The sequence below is a fragment of the Dipodomys merriami genome, unplaced genomic scaffold, assembly GCF_024711535.1.
Source record: "Dipodomys merriami isolate MVZ:Mamm:240054 unplaced genomic scaffold, mDipMer1.0.p SCAF_8, whole genome shotgun sequence".
NCBI classification, from domain to species: domain Eukaryota; kingdom Metazoa; phylum Chordata; class Mammalia; order Rodentia; family Heteromyidae; genus Dipodomys; species Dipodomys merriami.
Window position 1 is genome coordinate 13,936,116 of NW_027206401.1, and position 23,397 is coordinate 13,959,512.

The 23,397-nt window shown below is 36.6% G+C and overlaps 1 protein-coding gene across 3 annotated transcripts in view; it reads right to left on the bottom strand.

The window, feature by feature from the left end:
* Window positions 1–23,397, bottom strand: part of Adgb (androglobin) — a 112,346-nt gene that overhangs the window by 79,310 nt on the left and 9,639 nt on the right. For all 3 annotated transcript variants that reach the window (XM_070010897.1, XM_070010896.1, XM_070010898.1), the window contains exons 4-9: window positions 20,963–21,034; window positions 19,420–19,629; window positions 12,630–12,769; window positions 10,081–10,167; window positions 5,748–5,995; window positions 808–942 (exon numbers count right to left, since the gene is read on the bottom strand). In XM_070010897.1, coding sequence (XP_069866998.1) covers window positions 808–942; window positions 5,748–5,995; window positions 10,081–10,167; window positions 12,630–12,769; window positions 19,420–19,629; window positions 20,963–21,034 — 892 coding nt within the window. The remainder of the gene's footprint in view (window positions 1–807; window positions 943–5,747; window positions 5,996–10,080; window positions 10,168–12,629; window positions 12,770–19,419; window positions 19,630–20,962; window positions 21,035–23,397) is intronic.

Consider the following 23,397-nt stretch of genomic DNA (forward strand, 5'->3'; position numbering starts at 1 on the left):
GAGATTTTAAGAGGCTCAACCAACTGTCTAGTACCCATATTCTCAATGTTGAAGCAGAGATCTGAATTGAGCCAAATCTGAGCCACATTCTGCATATTGATATTGACCTTAACTCAGTTCAGCAGAAAGGGCATCAATTACTTTTATTTTCACAAAGAAAGAAATTCAGAGGAAGGCTCAGCCATTCTCACAAAGGTGAGAGTCACCAGTAACTGGTAATATATTGCTCCCAAGATCAGGAAATGCTGCTTAAGGCATTAGTACAAAATAACAGATTTTAGTGCAAATTACATATATAGTAACCATTGTCTATATTCTCTATCATACTGGAAAAGTGTAGGTGTCAATAGTATGATACAAACAAGCAACTGCTCCTACAGCTCTAGTTTCTTTTCTTTTCAAAATAGTACAAAAAAGGTACAGAGCCACTACGATGAAGGAACTAGATGCACACCTTATGTTCAGCTGGGTGCCTGGTATAACAATATTTCCAAAAGTAACTGTTCTCATACTTACTTGATAAATTTAAGAAGTAAATACTTGATATGAACATCAGAAGCCTCCTCCATGTATTTGTACTTTACCTTTGACTGTTATACCTACCATAGGATTCACAGCTTTGATTCTGTTTCCTACATAAGGCCTGTCCCCCCCTCCTCAAATAAGTGAGCACCCAATATTTATGGGAAACCATATCAGCTTACTTAGGTATTTCAAAAGGGAAAATGTATTTCTACATTCCAACATGCTCCAATATTCTAGCAAAGAGCTAAAATAGTTATCATTCTAAAGAGACTGAGAGCTTACAATCTGATAGAGACTGCACAGAGTATTGCACATCTGATGAAGGTCTTGAACCATGAAGTGAGAATTTGAACTTCTCCTTCTCCTTTTCTCCATCTTTACTCTTCTTCTTCCCAACGTCTTTTGCATCTGATTTTTCTAATATATTAAAAAAAACATGGTGAATCTTTCAACTAGTAAACCTCAAACTATGTTTCCTATTTAATCATTGGGATGGGGGAAAAAAGCAGCCAAACAATAGTATTATTTAAATGTAAAACTGTGCCCACTATTTTACTAAAATGTAATCTCCTATAATTAGATATACCACAATAAATTTAAAGAAAAAAATTGAAAATTGACATAAACTCTGAAAGATACACAGCATTACTTATTATATATTATTATAATTTAAATTATTATATATTTATATTTATTTCCTTGAGTATATTTTATTGACATAAAATTATAATGTCAGGCTAATTTTCTCATTTTAAAATTGAAACAAAAAAGTAATAAAGTAGGTACTAAAAGCTGAACCTAACTGTAGAGCCCATGGAGATCTTTGGTTTGGGGAGTCTTTATACCAGAGGTCCAAAACATGATCAACATCCCCAAAACAATTTTCATTGACCAATATGCCTGTGTATAAAAGCCATATATCTAGGTTTCTCTCCACTATTTGAATTGTCACTCATGCATATGTTTTTTATAAAACAGGTCCTCTTCTAATAAAAAAAATGTCCCCAACTTTTTAATTTGTAATCTCTAATTCTAAATAAAAAATTAAATTGTCTACATTATATGATAAATGTCTAATCATCAATGTTCATATTGTTCATTTTAAAAAATTATAAACATAAAACCATGATACTATTTATAATGTAACTTTTCATACAAAGTAAATATATTTTGTCTTATTTTGCAGTAAACTTAACACATTAGGTATAAAAATACAGATAACTATAACTTCAAATATAGAGACATTTAAATGGGAAACTTATGTACAAAAATTACATATTAATATTTTCTTTGGGGGAATTACTTCAATGAAACTAATAATGAAACTTCAATGAAACATGTGATATTAAATTGGACTTCGTTTTCAAATTCCTATTGAAAATTAAAATTTATAAACATGTATAAAATTATAATTTAAAAAAATCTGTTTAACAGAAATTTTAGAATTTCTTGTCATGTGCCAAATATGGGTTTCTGAGCCTAAGCCAATGGTGCTCCTCTGTTATTTAAATCTACCCACTTGGCAAACCCCACTCTAAACAAACTGGGTAGCTGAGTGGTCTGGATCACTTTCAGTAGGATAATCTCCCCAGAGGAGGATAAATTTCTTTTGTTTTGTTTGTTTGTTTGTTTTGTCAATTGTGGGCCGGGGCGCTGTCTCTCAACTCTTCAGCTCAAGGCAAGCAGAGGCCTCTACCACTTGAGCCACAGCACCACCTCTGGTTTTCTAGTGATTTATTGGAGATAAGATTCTCATGGTTTTTCCTACCCAGGCTGGCTTTGAACCATGATCCTATGATCTCAGTAGATCTCCTGAGTAGCTAGGATTAGAGGCGTGAGCCACCAGAACCCTGCTATTTTATCTTCCATCGTTACCTTACACTTACCTGACAGCTAGCCTGCCTACCTTCAGAAGGTAGAAAACTTTTATCAGAAATCCTCAACTTCTCTATCAAAGCTGTTCATCCATCTACATCTGTAATCTTCCTCCCATCCTCCCATGATGGGCACCTAACCAAGCATGGAGGAACTATTGCTTTCTCTGGGCTGGACCAATACTTCCACTGGGGCTGTGAGTCCCGCTCTTCCTGCCTTCTCAGAAAACATGCATTACTGCTTTTATCGCAGGTGGATCTCAATCACCAATTACAACTATTAAGTTCTCCCACATAAGACAGACATTAGTCCCTGTGCATCCACATTGTGGTTCTTCTGTCCTTGAAGGCCAAACTCCTCAGAAGTTTTCCAGTACGTAAACTCTCTTGAACCTGTCTTCTACTCATATCTATCCCCAGAGTCCAATGGCAATTTCTGATGGAGTCATTCAATTTCTCATCCTAGTTCATCTCTAAACAATATTGACACAATCTGTCCGATATTTGAAACACTTTTTCTTTGATTTCAAGACCAGCCTCTTGTTTGTGCTTTCCTTCTTTGACCACGGTTGGGCTTGCTCTCCCAGCTTATCAATTTGGACCAAGCTCAGATGTTTCGGTACTCATAGGCTATCTCTGTTTCTCTACTGCTTTCACTCCATGCTGTCTCCTCAGGAAGTATCACTCAGTGCTTCCCAAATGAATATCACCAGCCTCGATTCATAATATAAAAAATTCTCTTGACTGTCAAGGGAACTTCAGATTCAGTATGTGTGAAATAATTTTCTGATTTCTTAGTAGCACCATTTATTTGGCTTTGCAACCCATATAACTACAAATTATGTTCACCATATTCTGCCTTTTGTTTTTGCTTTTAAAACATCTCTCAAATTAATCACCTTTATTTCTACCTCCATTTGGAGATTTTCTCCCCCAAGCTTTTATCTTCTCCCATGTGAGCTGACATGACAGTCACTAAACTGAGTTTCCTATATCTACCCACAACCTACCATCCCCTGGCCCACACAAAACTTTACTTCCATTGATGCCAGTGTCAGCTTTTGATAAAGCAAATCAGATCCTGATTCTATTCTTTTTCTTTTCATAAATAGTTCTTTTGTTTGTCACTATTAATCTCAATTTTGAATGGACTGGATTGCTGGACTGATAGTTCATATCCATCAGCTCGTTTGACGTAAGCAGCTGTCTCATCCAGAGTTTTTCCAGAACTACCAGCTCCACCAGGAAGCACTTTTACTATAGCATTTTTACTTTTTAGTGAAGACATCATAAAGTGGATTAATTAACCTGTAAGCCTTTTCTATGTTTTCCGCAGTGCTGTCTGGAATCAATTTATTAACTACTTCCTTCAAGTCGTTTGTTTGCACTTCTTGGATCATAATTTCCATCATTTTCTTCCAGACTTGGCAGGTGGTTTGCACATCTGTTTGTTGTTTTTTAAAGTAAAACCAACACAGAACAGATGAAGCAAATGAACATCTGCGGTCTTGACATCAACATCAGCTCCCATCATGATCGGCCACTCTTCCACCACAGAGCATTTTGGCCCAGGTGAGATCCAGGCCTTGGAACTTGGTCAGGCAGTTCTTGCCCTGAACATTCTTAGTCATGAGATTGAATTTTCTAAATGAGATTTCATCATTCTGCAGATCCAAGAGGCTTACTTCAAACACCCAAGCCTTCAGGCTATCAGATGCAATTCTGTGAGGCTTCGTGGCTGGTGTTTTCACGTTATGCTAATCTTTCTTAGAAAATGGATCAATCACTTTCTTCTTGGCTCCCCCTTTGCTGCCTTTTAGAAGGCCCTTGTTCTTGCCACATTGTTTCTCAGCCTGCAGTGCTCCACCCTTCAGAGGCTCCTCCTCTTACAAGTAATTGAATCTAACCCACCTTCAAAGCTCCTATTTGCTTTGTGGTGGGTGTACCTTATTTTCACTATTAACATTATTCTCTGTCACTAGGGTTTAGTGACTAGACTGTTCAGGAATTCACCTTCAGGAGGTGGAATTCCTGGAAAATGACTGGTTTTCAGATCAGCAAGTAGAATATTTGAGTGAATTAATAGATGGATGAATAGCTGGGTATTAATTTGTGAGACATGAGCAAAAGCTTCTAGGAGCAAATTAATTTGGAGGATTCTGGACAGAGTTAATTTAATCTGATTTATTTGCTTTTGGGGGGTGTAAATTAATTCATGCTAGATTATTTCTAGAGCAGCCTTTGTAGGCAGATATCATTCACGTATTTGATCTTGGTATACAATTAAGAAAGATCTAAAATAAAAACTTTTCTAATTGTCAGTTAATACTTTCTTTTTTGTTTTGTAATGGAATGGTCTTGCTCACTCTAGGTACATAAAGCTACATCCCTAGTTCCTCCAATCCCTTCTCCTTGTTTTGACACGGTATTTTCACCTCATAGCCTAGGTTGATATCAAACTCCAGTCTCTTGCCTCACTGTCCAGCATGCAGAGATTATAAGCATGCACCACTGCACCCAGCCTCACTCCTGGATTTCTGGTTTCACTATTTTAGCTCAGGCTTGAGCTTCTCCTCCTTCTGCTTCTCAAGTTAGACATGATCATAGTGAAGAATAATTCTGACAAATCATAAATATTTTACAAAACAGAAATAGTGAAATATCATTTTAGATAATACCAAAATATATAGAAAAATAGTACTTACAATAGATTTGATTCTCATTCACAAGCATGTTGTTTAAATGCATAAATACATGCAATATTCCAATATATATAAATTACTTGTCATTCTGGAAAGAGAAATAATTCTGTACTTTGTAAACTAGGTTGCAATTTTTTTCAGACTTGACCTTCTAGTTTAGAATTAAGTATCAGAATCATAATATAGCCTATACTCATTTCACGTATCCAAAAAAAAAAAAAACAGTAAAATTTTGCCTTTGTTGTTTTGGTCCATCCCAGTTCAAGTCTTTGATGGAAATGTAGATTACCATGTCTTTTCCCATATTAATATTGAATTAATTTAATATCATCAGAGGAAGAACAGCATGCTATAGAACAATATTTAACATATAATGAAAACTATTCTACATTCTAATGACCTTGTTAGGAAAGACATGAATGACATGACAGTTTTCACAACACAGAAGAAATGATAGCAACTATCAAGAGACATTAACTTTACGGCTGGGGCAGTAGCTCAGGGATAGAATACTTGCCCAATATGTGCAAAGCCCAGGTTGAATTGTCAACACCACGCACACGCACACTATTAGCTTCCAGTAGGACTATGAAGCCATTAATACATAATCTGCAGATATCTGACATTTCGCTGAAACACATCTTACCTTTGGGAGTTCTTTCACCTTTCTCGGGAAATTTCAGTACTGTTAAGGAAGATTCAGTTCTAAATTCCTTCATGTCTTTTGCTTCCTTTATATCCTTCACCTCTTTGCCATTCTTTATCTCTTTCACAGGTTCTTTTAATTTGGTGTCTATCATTACAGTTCTGCTTTCAGAGCTGATCTCATCTGACAGCCTAAACTCAGGCAATACTTCTTTTAAGAGCTCCCAGACCTTGTCCATATATCCTGGGCTTAAGAGAGAAGACGCTAGCATTAATTTCCAAAAGACATGTTTTCACTTCCCATTAAGAAGCTGTTGACAAAAAAAATCACTTGCTATTTATAGGACTTATTCCAATGTTATATAAATGCATAGTTCCAAAATGCTAGTTTACATGTATTCATTCAATATGCTCTAAATGACTGCCTACTATGTGCTCAGCTTTCCTGGTTTAAAGTGATCACAGACCTGAGTCTTGTCTCAAGGATACCTTAGTCTGGTGGAAGCCTTTTAAAACTATGACAGCAGGAAAGTATGTTGTTGATCTAATATTGGGTCAGATAGTTTTCCACGATAAAGGTTCTTGTCTGACATGGCTTCTCTGTGGATATTGAGTATTCTTCCTCTCTTTTAGCTTGTCCTGAGGCTTCCATGAGACCATGTTCACCTGGCTTTCTGTTATTACAAAAATTACTTTGAGACTCCTTTTAACACTCTCTTTCCTTTCATCACTATTGACCATTGAGTATTGCTTTTCTGATTCTGAGTTATCTGTTCTTGCCACTGTGAGTACTCTTTCCTCAGTGAAGAAACAAACACACGTTATCACCTGACCAGGAATACAATCCCCATGTGAGCTCTGGCTCACATCCTGCTCCTGATATCCACACCCATGCATGCCACCATGTAATGGCAGATATCTGTAAAGGAGCAAAAGCATGAGCAAAAATAAAAATGTCTGCTGCCTCTTTCTACAGAGCACTCAAGAATGCAAACAAAATGACCCAGTTTCCCTCCCCAAAACCCTGACAGCACTTGATCCTTCCTCCTCTTACTGTAAGAGATCACCTGATCTCCATTCTTCCCAGCAACATTTCTACTGAGGTACTTAGAACTAACTCCGAACACCACACTTCCTAGTCTCCCAGGTCCAGTTCCCCCTGAGCCATCTTCCAAAAATGACAAATATGCTAAGGTCAAAAAAATCCTCAATGACATCTGTCCCTATAATGATATTGTGAATATTCCTTAGCATGGCATGAATGCCCTGATCTAGTTGGCACCTCTGATCTCCATCTCCTGGCCCATTCACCAGGTAGAACTCAGTAGCTCATCATCCTGTCATGGAGAACTGACTGCTGCTTTCTGGGGTTTCACAGAATTATATTCTCTTCTATTTCCTGGCTGTTCTTCCTTCTCTGAATTGGTTTCCCATCTTACCATCTGCAGTGACTGCAGTCAATCTTTTGATGTCAGTTTATCATTTTTGAAGCCTAAGATAAATGTTTCTTCTCTATGTAATCAATGAATATTAATTACATATTTCTTCTATAGCCTTTAAAAACCCTTTCAGCTACTCAGGAGGCTGAGATCTGAGGGTCACAGTTCAAAGCCAGCCTGGGCAGGAAAGTCCATGAGACTCTTATCTCCAATAAACCACTCAAAAACCGAAGTGGTGCTGTAGCTCAAGTGGTAGAGCGCTAGCCTTGAGCTGAAGAGCTGAAGGACAGTGCCCAAGCCCAGAGTTCAAGCCCATGACTGACAAAAACAAAAAAAAACAACAAAAAAAAACCTTTCAATTTATTCATTTGATATACACTTGTTGAACACAAATTCCACTGCAGTAATCTGGTGTTTCTATTCTGCGTGTACAGCAAAATATTGAGTACCACAAAACAAAGTCTCCTTCTCCCTCCTCTCATGGACTCTAACATCCAGTAAATGAATATAGTCAAGAAAGAAAGAAGAGAGAAAGAGAAAATGGAGGGAAAACAGAGGAGAGACTGTATGGAGGAGTGAATGGATGAATGGAGGAGTGAATGAATGACAGGCATTGATACCTTCTATGATGAAAATGAAAAAAGAGATGACACAGCATAATTCAGAACCTGGAGAAAGAATACATTAAGTTTAGGTTGGATAGTCAAGGAGGCCTATCTGAGTTGGTATGTAGGCTGAACAAGACACCAATTTTATGACATATTCAGCAGAGTAAATATCTCATTAAAATAATTTCAGGTAAAAAGTTTTCCAAAACAAACAAAAAAATCCACCATTTCCCAAATAGCTCCTATACAGATTCTGTGAAACAGGGAGTTTCCTGAGTGTGAGGAGAAGAACGAACAGTGAGGCGGTCAGTGAATGGGCTGCCAAGATGGAGATGAAGTCAAGAATGAGTTCAGAGATTATGCAAGGACCAAAATAAGATTTATAACTTCATCCAAGTGGAATGTTTAACCACTGAAAGCTTTTAAGTGAGGAGAACAGAGAACAGATACGATCTGATTTGTATCTTTAAAATTATACCTGTAATTCGAGCTACTCTGGAGGCTGAGATCTGAGGATCCCTGCTCAAAGCCATCCCAGGCAGGAAAGTCCATGAGACTCTTATCTCCAATAAACTACTCAGAAAAATCTTAGTGGCACTGTGGCTCAAGTGGTAGACCTGCGTGCTACCTTGAGCACAAAGAGGCTCAGAGACAGTGCCTAGGCCCTGAGTTCAAGCCCCAAGACTAGCATACATACACAAAACATAGTCTTATGGTCATGCGGAACATTGGTTAAAGGAGAACACAGACCCAGGGAGATCAGCTGTAAAATTATTACATATAAGCAACAATGGTGAGCTAAATTAGGAAGGTAATATTGGAGCCATATAGAAAGAGACTCAGTCTAAGTGGAGACGTGGTCTCAGGGAGGGGTTGTATGTGGAAGGAGAGGAATATGACTATGAAGAATGACTCCTGACTTTTTAGCTTGAGCAGTGATGTGGTTGGTAGCTCAATGTGCAGATGAGGCATGCTTAGGGTACCGGATTGGGAAACAGAATCAACAGTTCCTTCTTGGATATTTTGAGCTCAGCTTTTTGATGGTTAATTGGAGATAAGAGTTTCACAGACTTTCCTACCCAGGTTGGTCTCAAACCTTGATCCTCATATCTCAGCTTCCTGAGTAGCTAGGATTATAGATGTGAACCATGAGTGCTTAGGGATTTTTTTAATCTGAATATATATGTAATTTAGGCAGTTGTATATTAATATAATCTAGAGTTTGATAAATGGGGATCATGGAGACATGCATAGATTAGGTATGATATTAAGTTTGCAAGATGTAACTTGAAAGTCACTGCAAAGAGCTTGTTACATCTAGTCCTGTTATATCTAGTGATTGAGAAACCAGACAAAAAGCCTGGGAAGGGCAGAGTGTAAGAGCAGATTAAAGCCCAAAAGAGCACTGTTGTGTAAACAAGTGAATCAATGTTTGCAAGATGAGTTTATCAAGATAAAATACTTGAATGAAGAATAAGAGAAAAAGAGACATGAATAGTGGGTTCAACAACTTTAAAGAAACTTCAAAGAAAGCTGATTCACTGGTGTGGTGGAGAAGGAAGGACAGGAGTCAGATGAGAGGAGACTGGGAAATGCGGTGCTGATGGTAATGTATGAAGACTATTCATTCTTTCATTCATCCATTCAGATTTGCTCTGAGGAAAGTGAAATGAACTAATGGTTTGAAAACAATCATTTCCTTGTGGACCTGAGTGAGACTTGCTTGAATGCCTGAACTGCTCTCTGTTCACCATTAGATCCCTAGGAACTAGCAGAAAGTGTATTTTCTGTTTATTTTATTGCTGCATTGGGATTAGGTTTTGTTTGTCTATAGGGGATTAAACCAAAAGCCTAGTGCATATTAGGCAAGTACTCTACTCCTGAGCCACAACTCTAGCAAGTATTATGGTTTTAACTGAGTTTTAAAGGGTTATAAATTTATGTGATTGTACAACTAACAGATAATGGAATCAAGATTGAACCATGTTTGTGAATCCATATCATTGTTCCCTTTTTTCTCTATAATATACAAAATGCTATACTAGGAAGAGCATATATTCAAGTGTCACCACACAATGAAGTCATATAATGTCTTGGGCACTCACATAGCTTGAAATTGAAAGTATAAGAACTTAACTCCAGTCATGTAATACAATACTATAAAATATTTTTCTCCAAACAGTTTGCAAAACATGACCTTTCTTGTAATTTTCCTAGACTAAGAATATTTTAAGAAAATATTGAAAAGAAAGAAAGCACTCATGAACAACTTAATCTTCAAACGTACTGGAGAGTAATGACCTCTGGTAGCCAGCCTGTGAGTGCGTGAATAACTGTGAACTCTCCCAGTTCTCTCCTCTGTGCCATGTGGATACTAAAAAGAAAAACAAATAATGCTAAAACCACCACAATTGGGATATGCAGAGCAATACACAAGTATTAGGAATCACAACTTAACTGCAGCATAATAATCAATGGTGTGCACCATACTGGTTATACATCGTGATGCAAGAAAATATTTTCTCAACAGCCAGATGATTTGGTTTGTGACAACATTTCAGCTGGTCCAATGAAAAAATTTCAAATGTATTTACAAAGCATGCAGATTAACTTTACTTTTCAAAGGCCTAAAATTAATTCCATATATATATAATCATATTCATATAAAATATACAACATAAACAGTATGTAACTCATTTTCTATATTCAATACATAATCATGGTATTTATGTATGTATGATTATGTTCTGTGTAAAAGTTAGAGCCATGGTTTTTTGTCAGTAATTATTTCAGTACTTATTTTGAGATGCTATGAGGCTGTGTGTTTAATCAATTTTATACATGATTGGTCAAGGTCAGAAGGAGGTCTAAATAAAATTTTTAGGTAATTGCAGAGAAAGCAAAAACACCTGACAAATCCCCATACACGAGTGGACCTGCCTACATGACATAAAGCCACAGGTTGTGTGTGATTGACAAATACCACTGCACTCAGTTATTTTGTCCCTGCTTTCCCCTGAGATCTTCATCTGTTTACATTTATATGTGGAAATGCCCTTCTACCCAGGAGTCCCAGCTGTCATCCAGGAATAAGAATAATATTCCTCATTGTTGACAGTCCTGATGGTACTGATTTAGAACTCACAGCATCTGCATCACTTTCCATTGTTCATCTATTTGTATTGTTTTGTTATGGACCGTGAATTTCCATATGACTAAGTATGTCAAAGGTAACATATTTGTTACCTTCAGTCTGGTCTGCCCTGCTCTGAGAGATCTCATTTGTGAAGTGACACTGAAAATCCTATGGAAATTACTGTTCCTTTCTTGGCATATTTCACACTGATATTTAAAGAATGACAATGTGTTTAACTTTTAAATGGAGAATGATAATCACTCTATACTATAAAATCTGAGATGACAGGGAAAAATTTAATTTGTATCATATAGGCAGGTATCTACTGGCAATCTTAAGAAATATATTGTACATTGCTTGGTATTTTATTTCCAAGCTGAATTTGTTTATTTGTAATAATAATAATAATAACTCTATTACTCATGTTCTTATTAATGTCAACTTAGATATTAAGAAAGATGCAGTGCTGCTTCAGCTACGATGCAGATCATATATTTAAATACCACACATAATTAATACGGCACTGATCTTCAGAACTTCAGGTTGGGCCTGAAAAGCAGAAACATCAATAATATTATTCTTATTACATTTTTTAAAAACCAAAACTAAGACACATGCCACCAGTGTGAATCTCAGTAGTATTCAGCTATGTAAAATGATCTGGCCTCAATTCCTACAAAAGTCATGGGTTAAAGGAATGGGTTAAAGGAGGCCCCTCAATAGACACTGAAGAAGAGAGATGTGAAGATGGCAGTGGGCATGATTGTTTTTGCCTTGCATCCATGAGAGCCAAAAAGGAAGCTGAGCCAAAAGAATACCAACACAAAGTAACCCTGCCTGGCTTCTAACTGGCAATGCTGTGTTTTCTTAGCAGGAATACATGGCTGATTGGATGGGTTCCTTAAAGCACGTGGTATTTGCTGTTCAATACAGAGTATGGAGTTGCTATGACATACTGCTGAGGGTATACATCCCAGGCCTGCACAGGAGTCTCCCACTGATTGATAATATAAAGTTGTACATTTCCAATCCAAGCATCTAACTTTTGTCTGCACTGAGAATTGCGTTGCTAGGGCCAGAATGGAATGAATGACAGCTTTTCCAATGTGTGAACACAGGACACAGAGCATATTTTCTTTTCATTCATTTTTAAAACAAGTCTTTAACTCCCATTTCCTACATGGGGAGCAGAAAATGTTTCTCTTTCTCTTTCTCTTTCTGTCTCTCTCTGTCTCTGTTTCTCTCTCTCTCTCTCTCTCTCTCCCTCTCTCTCCCTCTCTCCTCTTTCTGTCTCTGCCTCTGTCTTTTTTTTTTTTGGGGGGGGGGTCCGGTCATGGGGTCTGAACTCTGGGCCTGGGCACTGTCCCTCAGCTCTTCAGCTCAAGGCTAGTGCTCTACCACTTAGCCACAGGGCCACTTCCAGCATTTTTCTTTTATTTTCTTATGTTGAATTGAACCCAGGGTCTCAGGCATGCAAGGCAAGCGCTCTGCCACTGAGCCACCTTCCCAGCCTGTCTCTATCTTTTTCTCAGTCTTGCTCTGTCGTCTCTCACTGCTGCTATCTCTTGCTCTGTCTCTCTTTCTTGTTTTAAAACTAACCCTGGATAAAATTTTCACCTTGCAAAAACATTAAGCTACTCAATATGGGTGTATACTTGCTGATCTCTGCCTTTTTTTATGGGAATAAAGTTTGGACATACTCCACATTTGCCAGCTTAATGATTGCCTTGGACAACAACATTGGCCAAAGTTCAAATTCACAGGTTGTAGCTGGAAGCAATAGATTGTTATCTTCATCAAAAGGAAAGAAGTCATCAATTGTTATCTTTCTCCAGCAACCCTAAAAATTTGAAAAAGAAAGAATATAATATCAATGATTTAGAGTTTTCTTCTTAAACATCAAAATTTATGCCCACTAATATCAATATTCACTGCTTTATATATTTATGTTAGCATATTTGAAGACTGAGATATTGTTTTTCAGAGCTAATCATGTAGTGTATTTTAGCTTATTTACTATTTGTTTATGTACTATTTATTAGTACATCTACATCTGTACCAATGCCTTTCTTATTTTTTCCAGGTCTTAAGAGCTCACAAATATTTGAAACAGCAGAACTAAAACACTAATAAGCCACAAATAAGTTTGGTATTATTAATTTACTTCATGTTTCCACAATATAAATTCTTCAATGGGCTGGGAAGGTGGCTCAGTGGTAGAGTGCTTGCCTTGCATGCCTGAGGCCCTGGGTTCAATTCCTCAGCACCACATAAGCAAAAAGAAAAAAGCCGGAAGTGGCGCTGTGGCTCAAGTGGTAGAGTGCTAGCCTTGAGCTGAAGAGCTGAGGGACAATGCCCAGGCCCAGAGTTCAGGCCCTACGACCGGACCCAAAAAAAAAAAAAAAAAAAAAAAAATTCTTCAAGTATAATTTGAATACTTACTGCTTATTGCTTACTGTTCACTGACCTTGATTTCTAATTTCCATCATATATACTTGTTCCTAATCAGAGATCCATTTTTTTAACAAGAAGTAACAAGAAGTACTATATATTTATTGTATTTACCCCATGAATATTACTCTAAAATTTCAAGATGACTGCAAATTGAAATAAATATATATTTTTTTACTTTAGTTTTACCTCCAAGTTCTATGATGAATAAATTCCAGTGCTAAAAAGTATTTTCAGCAGTGATATCAAGGGGTGTATACCCCCTAGTATGTAAGGATGGTCTATTACTATTAGTTATTCACAGTCTCGTAGGGGAAGGCATACATGAATTTCATATAAAATACAATATGGCTAAAGTACTCTTAGGACCTGAAAGGAAAATCTGACTAGTTTTGCTAAGGAGAAGCATCTCAGGAAAGTAAAGTCTGAACCGAAGCTACAAGGAGCACCATATTATCCCTAAGAAGATAGGAACAGTAGTGTAAAAGGAGAGACTTTCTTTAAATGACCCTAGTGACCCTGAATGCTGTGTTGCTTTATTTGGTAGTTCTATGTCTTTTTCTCTCTTCCTTAATACATGGCTTGGGCTAGGCAGGGCTAGAGGCACAGATCTGCTACCTCCTTCAAATTTCAAAGGAAACATCCAAAATAATCCACCATGAAATGAACTAGTATAAGGAGACAAACACTGGGTTCACTTATTTAAAACACTGTGAAAAGACAGACTTGAGAAATAAAAAGAGGTTAGCTGGGGCACAAAAGAATTTATTATTTAATGAGTAGATTTATTATTTAATTATGGGATGATGAAGATGTCTGGAAATGGGTAGAGGTGTTGGATGCACAACATCAAAACTACTTAACACCACTAAATTGCACTCTTAAATTATTAAAATGTGAAATATCACATTTTGTATATTTCACCACAATAAAAAATAACAATAGGAGTTACTTTCCTACACTTTGATTTTCAAAACAATTTTCTGAAGGAGCTAGCAGGATTACCATGAAGGTGGTTTTAAATAAGCATAAGAACTTAAACCAAATCAGTTCAGTAAGCATCACCTATTTTTAGATGATCAAAGATAACGCTGCTCAATTAAGAATGCTTCAACTACTGAACAATACATTCCAAATAAGTGAATTTTATGGAATGCACATTAAGTCTCAAAAGTCTTTAACAGAAAATAATACACAGGGGTAGATGTTAGTGTTATTGTTATTTCCAAAAAATAATTCTATCAGACTTAGAAGCATTTTCTTGGGAATTTTCTCACTCATTGATATTACACATTAGTTGATTGCTTCCTTGAAGTTATAAAGAAATTTAATAGTTTATATATTTACATAATTTCTACAAACTGTTAGTTTACTCTAGAAAACTGATATGTGAAACTTTTGCACAATCAATATGATAGCATTGGGTGTGGGACTTTGAAAGGGGATATATGAGAGGGTGGGAGTCCTTAGAAAAGGAATTTGAGCCATTATAACAGGCTCCAGAGACTGCGGCTCTTCCGTTCTACTGTTCAAAATAGGATAAGCCTAAACAAATCCACAGCCGGACATATCAAATTTGAACTTCACAAAAGTCAAGACAAAGATAAAATGTTGAAAGCTGGCAGCAAGAAAAGACATTAACTGCAGAAAAAGAATAGATGCATGCTTCAGAAACCATAAAAAGCGAAAGTGTCACACTATTTTTCTCAGGCTGAAAGTCCTGCCAATCTATGATTCTGTAACTAGGAAAGCATAAGGATGAAGTGAAAATATGATCAGATAAAGAAAATATAAAGCAGTTTGTTAGAAGAGGGTTGACTCAGAAAGAGTGAAGAGAAATTCTTCAAGAAAATAGAGTGAAAGGAAACAAAACATCAGACATGATTAAAAAGCCAAAGAAAGAGCAAACATGATTAAATATAACATTGTTTTCCCTTGAAAATAAAAATTTATATTTGAATATAAAAAGTTCAAATGTAAAAAGTTATATTTGAATATATGAAGCTTTCAATATATAGATGATATATAGAAGACAGATGACAGGCAGATGATAGATAAATAGATAGATAGATAGATAGATAGATAGATAGATAGATAGATAGATAGATAGAAAATAGATGGATTGAATACTTAAAAATTATCAAAAAGGAATATGTAAAAAGTCCTAATTAGTGGTAAAATAATTGCTTTCCAAAGTAAGTACTTCAATGTTATTGGTGGAATACCATGACAGCTGTGAAAGTATATTTTATTCCCCTAACATCAACTTATCTGACCTTTTCTGCTTGACTCAGACATATACTAGTTATTGCAAATAAGGGAAACCATGGGACCTATTTTCTTTGGGCCTGGCTTACTTCACTTAATATAATTTTTTTCCAAGTCTTTTCATTTCCTAACAAATGGGGCAATGTCATTCTTTCTAATGGAGGCATAGAATTCCATTGTGTATATACACCACATTTTCTTGATCCATTCATCTACTGAGGGGCATCTCGGTTGGTTCCATATCTTAGCTATGGTAAATAATGCTGCAATAAACATAGTCGTGCTAGTAGCTTTAGTGTGGTCTTGTTTGTGATCATTTGGGTAAATGCCCAAAAGTGGGATTGTTGGGTCATAGGGGAGCTCTATGTGGAGTCTTTTGAAGAACCTCCATTCTGCTTTCCAAAGTCAAGCAGAAAAGGTCAGATAAGTTGATGTTAGGGGAATGAACCCCAAGATAAGTATTTAAATGTTTTTTTTGTTTTTTTTTCCTTTCATCCAATTGTTTCTATCATATTTATAAGATGATTTCTTGTCCCTCCTCCATAGTATAACCCCATACTTTCACTGTATTTGATGTTGGTATAATTTGTGGAGGGGAAGGGAAAAAAAAACAAATTGTTTAACTAGGGATACAGGTGGACCCATTGCAACAATGGGATGTACAAGTCGTTATGTTGAAAATCAAACTTAACAACTTCGGTGAGGGGTGGGAGGAGTATTGGATGAGGGGAGGGAAGGAAGTGATGGGAAGGGGAAACAAAGAGGAGGCAACAACGCTTGATAAGAAATGTACTCGTTATCTTGCCCATTTACTTGTAACTCCTCTGTATGGTATTCTCACAATAAAAAAAAAAGAAAGTATATTTTAATTTCCAGGATAACTATTTAGGAAAAAAAGTATATAAAGAGGTATTTTCAAAACAACATTGTATTTAGAGTCAAGTGGAATCCTGAAGAACATTCCAGAATCTGGCCAGAAGATAGGAACATGAATAAAAACTATAAATTTAATCATTAGCAAGGGCCCCAAATGTAAACAAATATGAAAATGGCAAAACTACAACTACATCAAAAATAAATGATATATAAAAACAAATATAAAAACAAACAGTGAATTGAATATGCACATGTCAAAACTAACCATTTGTATACCATTAAGCACTGGAATTTCATCTGTGGAATCCTAGGGGAAAAAATGGCTCACCAAGAGGCTGTTTTGCAGCTTTGTGAGCATTAATAAAAAAAAAGATCCCAACCTAAATATTTAAATTTGACAAAATATATATGTTTAATTTATACATTCATATAATGGAGTAAAAAATATTGAGCTACACAAGCATAGGAAATGCCCATAGTCAATAAAAGGGATAATTTACAGTATAATCAGTGTTATTTGTCCATGCTTCTATATAGTAGGCTTACATAGGTTTATAAGAACACTAGCAATTTTAAGAGTTTTTGCCTGTGATTGTCTCAACAGGGTAGAATTGGAGGGAACTTTCATTTCCTATCTTGAATACTTTAATACTCTTTAAAGTTGCTTTACCAAATGCATATATAGCAAGTAAGCAATTATAAAAAAAACTAGCGTTTTCTTTTGGAAGAAGTAACTGAATGGTAGGAAAACGATCTGTCCCAGTCTATATCTTGAAAATATTTTCCCTCAAATTTAATGAGCAAAAATGTCATTGAGAGTTCATTTCGCAATTCTCTGTCCACAAATATAACTCTGGAGCCTGGGGTAGGCATAGGAGGGAGGAGCTTCACAAACCACCACACATGTTCGTGGTAGGGGGCGTTTTGCACCCCACAGTGTAAGAAACTCTAACTACTACAAAATACTGTGATTAAACTGTTGAAGACACGGGGACTCACATCTGTAATCTTAACTACTCAAGAGGCTAAGAACTGGAAGATTTTAAGTGTAAAACTAGCTCTGGCAGAAACATCCTCAAGACTTCATTTCCAATTAATCAACAAAAAGCTGGGCTGGAGCTGGAGCTCAAGTGGTAGTGTGATGAAGAAAGCCTAGTGGACTGGCTGCCTAATATCCAAACCCTGTCCCGGCAAAAAAGGAGAAAACGGAAGCATATGGGTCCATGAAAACTGAAAGTTAATCCTTTTTTCATATAAATATATACAGCAGTAGAGGGAAATCACTGGTCCCAGTGTGGTGCTTTTGTGCTTTCTGAGACACAGGAAACACAGAGTTGTGAGAGGCTGCTGACAGGAATCTGTATTTCATGTAGAGAGCCATGGCTCAGTAGCTCCTCACAGGGAGCTAACGGAGAACTGACACTGGAAAGTCCTGTACTTGACAAGATGCTACACATCTCGGAACCACGTTTTTTTGTAAGGTGAAAGAAAAAAAGAAAACCTCTACCTAATACTCCACAAACATTTATCTAGCTGATGTCAAAGAAACATGCCCAATCTGCTTAGAACCCAAACTAGAACTAAGGAATACTTTGATGCAAAATGAGAGGTTGGTGTGATTTTAAACGTCAGGCCAATAGCCTCTAAAGAGACTAGTTTGTTTCAAAGGGGAGATAAAAAGAATACTTCACAGGAAAGAGGCTGGGAGAAAATTAATCTCCAAGAAGAGAAAGATAAGAAACAATGAAAAACTTAAGGAAATGATTAGTGCAGAGAAGACTCGAGATGTAGCAGATACAAAGAAATGGTCACACAATCCAACAGTAGGAAGGCAAAGCACAATTTTATAAATGTGTTTCTTAAGTATTTGTGGAACGAAGCCAATGATAGACATGTATGATACTGATAGACGCATGCAGTATTGATCTAGAGTTGGGGAAAAAAATCAAACCTTAAATAGTCTCTGTGTACAAAAGGACATGAAAGGAAAAAAATAAACACAGTTTATCTTGTCAGAAAGAATGTATTCAAATTCTTTAGTAAAGCTAATGTGCACACAGGGTTTGATTGAGGCCTGACGTGGGAACTGCTCAAAAAGAAATAAAAGTTTCTCTCCTGATCAAATTTCTGTCAGGTTGCAAAGAAGGCAGTCATCTCCGTATCACACGCCTACTAAAGCAATGCATGTGGAACCTGCTGTTTTCTCCATGCTCTCTACATAAATAAATAACATCCCCAGAGTCTGATGAGGAGCAAGAGGGAACTGCTAAACTTGAGATCAGTCTCCGACGGCTACAATGCTATAACTCCTTCCTGAAGAGGGCTAAGTCACCTAGAGGTGGGCTAAACAATTGGACAGACTGAGATTTCCAGAGTAGATGTAATGCATTGTTTTTAGCCTTCTATTCTTTTACTTATTCATTTTATTTATTGTTGTTGTAAAGGTGATTACAGAGGGATTGCAGTTACTGAAGTCAGGTGAAGAGGACATTTCTTTTGAACAATGTCACATGGTCCCGCACTCCCTCCCATCCCCACCCACAAGTTGTGTAGTTTATTTTCAACATAGCTTCTAGTATGACTGCTGCATTTGTTTACTCTTTGTCCCATCATTTCTGTGCCCTCTTACCCTCCCCAAACAGATAAATAAACAAACAAGACAAAAGGAAATGAAAAACAGAAATAGAAACAAAGAGAAAAAAACCTCTTGTTTCCATTTCCTGAAGTTCATTTCGATAACGATTAAGTTATATGGTCAGATGAACATAGCTATGGTGCCTATGTGAGCCTCTCGTGTGGTCTCACTCTGTGTGAATGTCCAGAGACCTGTATAATGGTATTCTCATTTGACAACAGCAAAGTCATGAATATTAATACGTAAGGAATTGTACTTACCATCCAGAAAAGTCTCACAACATACTTGCCATAGCTGTTGAACAAGGGCATATGGCCCTTCACAGCCTTGCACAGGGAGTAGATGTGTTCCCAGGGCTTCCAGGGGATAAAAGGAGGTTCTCCTGTATTTCCTTTAAAATAACTGTTGAGAATCCCACTGTTGAATATCTTCCACACTGAATAGATTTCGCTGATTATCCATCTCATCAGCTGAAGAAAGCAAAAATTCAACCTAGCATCCATTTATTACTTTTAAATTAAATTATGGATACTGTAAGTTAGGGGGAAATACAATTTTAAAAAATTCTTCAGTAGTAAATTCAATATGTATCCTTCCTTTCTTCTTTTTTCCTTTTAGCCTTCCGTTCCTCCTCCCTCCCTTTCATCCTTCCTTCCCTTCCCTTCTTCCTGACCCCCCCCTTATCTTCAGACCTGGGGTTTGATTCAGGATCTAGCATTTGCTAGACAAATACTCTACCTAATTCCCCCCACCCCTTGGTTGTGGGGCTTGAACTCTGGGCCTGAATGCTCTCTCTGAGCTCCTTCAGCTGAAGGCTAGTGCTCTACCACTTGAGCCACAGCACCACTTCCAAGTACTCTACCTCTTAACCAACATTCCAGCTCTTATATTCCTTATTTCTAACCTAAAGAATAAAATCCTATTATTTTTGGTTAGGAAATACAGTCATAATACAAATTTAGGTTTTTTTTTTTTTTTTTTTTTTGCTGGTCATGGGGCTTGAACTCTGGGCCTGGGTGCTGTCCCTCAGCTCTTCAGCTCAAGGCTAGCACTCTACCAGTTAAGCCACAGAGCCACTTTTGGCACTTTCTGCATATATGGTGCTGAGGAATCGAACCTAGGGCCTCATGCATGCAAGGCAAATATTCTACCACTGAGCCACCTTCCCAGCCCATAATACAAATTTAAATGCCTGATAGCACTGGCTTCCATTTGGCATTTATTAAGCTCTGTATGTGTTGGTATAAGTACATGTGGGGTGGGAACTGAGGGGGGGGAGATAAAAGAACAGGAGGAAGAGAAGGAGGAGGAAGGAGAGGTGAAAAAAGGAGGTAGGATGGGAGGGAGGGAGAGGAGAGAGGGGACTGAAATTAGATGCTCCTGAGAGTACTCTTGAATTTGGGGGCATTGCTGGGGATTCAAACCCAGGGCCTAACACATGCTAGGCACATATTCTACCAATGAACTACATCCCCAGTTCAACACTGAAGGTTACTATAAATAACTGAGTTCATACAGTTCATTGAGTGTTCTCACCACACAAACCAAGCAAAATGTGAGATGTTAATTTTCTTGTTTTTGGTAAATATACCACATTGTATATGAATAGCAAATACTTAAATCATATGCCTTAAATATGTATAAGTTTTAGTTTTCAACTATGTTCCTACAAAGTTGGAAAACCAGTCTTATACCAGAACTTAGACAAGAGCTAGGGAGAAGTGAAGTTGGGTGTTTGGAGGTGTGTGGACAGGTCTGAAAGGTACCTTTTAATGGGACCACAGTCCCTACATCTCCACCTACCTCGCTGCAGAATAAATGCTCATTGGCTGAAAACAAGTCAAATGTGACTTCATTTTTCACAACTACTGGAGTCTGAAATAAACAATATGGATATGTATGTTTGTTACTCTATGTAAAATGATGAAAGTAACAACTTAATGTAAGCCAAATTTGACATCATTTCTTATAATCAAAAGCAATCACATAAAGGAAAAATAAGTATGCTGTTCTCTCATTTTAGATATTCATTATATTATTCTGAATAAAAGAGTATTTTAATATAAAATTATAATCCAATATTACATGTTTCACAGGCACACAGAGAACTAAGTATAAAGAGATTTACAATTTAGTTAGGTGTTGGTAGCTCACATCTGTAATCCTAAATACTCAGGACATTGAAATTTGAGAATGACAGTTTAAAACCAATCTAGGCAAGAAAGTCCAAGAGACTCTTATCTACAATTAACCACCACCTAAAGGCTGGAAGTGGAGTTTTGGCTCAAGTAGTAGAGTACTAAACTTGAACAAAAAAGCTCAAAGACAGTGCACAGGCTCTGAGTTCAAGGCCCAAGACTAACACCAAAAAAAAGAGAGAGAGATTTATTATTTAACCACTCATGTTAAACCTGAAGCTTAGCTAACATCTGGTAGATGAAAAAATATCTCCATCTTAGATGAAACATATTAATCATGGCAGTTTTTAAGAGCTTGTCCAACTTTAAATGCTGTCCCATTTCATGGTCATTATTTAATTAGTACAATAATAAAATAATAAAATTAAAATAATAGAGAAATGTGACTTATAATATTGAAAAAGTAAGCTCTAATTCATGTCAAAACATATCATTAATATATCCAATTAGCATGTACACAGGTTTTTATTTCAGGATTCGTTTTTAATGGAAGATAATTTGACCAAATACCCTCAACCACTTGTACAACTATCCTAAAAGTCACTAAAATAAGCCAGGCTGATGGTGGCTACAGCCTGTAGCCATAGCTACACATCAGGTAACTAAAACCTGAAGCAAACCAGTTCAGAGTCAGTTGGGGCAGAAAATCTTTGAGATTCCATCAACAACCAACAAAGTCAGACTGGAAATGGCACAAGTAGTAGAGTGCCAACCATGAGCAAGAAAGCTAGTCAAGAGCATATGGCTAAAAGTTCAAGACCTGAGACAAGCAAAAAAAAAAAGCCAATAAAATAGTCTTTTGTGTGTGTATATATATATATATATATATATCTATATATATATATATATATAAAATATATATATATATATACATATATATATATATATGTGTATGTATATATATATTTTTTTCCAGGACTGAGGACCGAAGCCAGGGCCTTGCATACACCGGGCGGGCACCCTTCCGTTGGGCTAAACCCCCAGCCCCAGTCTTTTGTATATTTTGAGAAAAGTTTACCTAAACTCTTTTGAAGGCATGGGTTGACTCTTCTGGACATCAACTACAAACATAGCTAATTCAGTTTGACTCCTTATGATGCAATGCTCCTAATCTTCCCATCCATTCCTTCCAGCAAGTAGCCATGCTCAGTAAGATTAATTCGTATTCATAACTACATAGCTAAAGCTTGAAGTATTAAAATTAGCAGTCACCAGCAGAGAAATGAAAAGAGAGAACTGGCTTTGCAATAGAAAAAAATATTAAGACAGAAGTCTCTAAAATTGCTTTTTTAGCATCTCTATTCTCTAAACCTTACCTCAGGCAGGATAAGTTTTCAGATAGAGCACAATGCATAACATAACCCATGCTGAGGAGTTTGGGGTACTAATTGCCTGAGCTTAAAGATAAGCAGTCTGTTCAGTCACTCTGATCACAGATCACTCTTGTGTTTAAGATTCTGAAAACTCAGCTTCACCCAACTTAAATCATGTCATTTGATTTTGTCTTTTGTACAGTATGTTCTCTGGTTTGTTTTTGGACAGACTGTATTCTTTTTAGTCATGCATGTTGTGATTATTTAGTGATTGGAGAAATTGGTTTAGGGGTTCAAGACGCAGACAGAGACAGAGAGACACAAAGGCTATCATCCAGCAAACATCATCTAAGGTGGTCATTATTGTGGAGACACAGAAGCAGAAGCAGCATTGTGTTCAAGTACTTAGAAGATTCATTCATCATTCAGTCATTCATTCATCCATTTATGACAATGAATGGATTTATCTCTTGTATAAATGTATTACTTAGAACTAAAGTCTACTAAAATGGGAAGGAAATGGTTCATAAAACTTTTCTACTTAAATTTTACCATTCCCACTTTGTGAAATTTTTACTTACATAAAACATAATCATTATCATTTATGATAAGCAGGCTAAGTATTTAATAGCTGATTAGTACCAAGTACATAATACAGAATTTAGATTCATCATTTTAATGTGATCTAATGCTAAAATTAACTTACAAGGCTGGTTTATGTGTATTT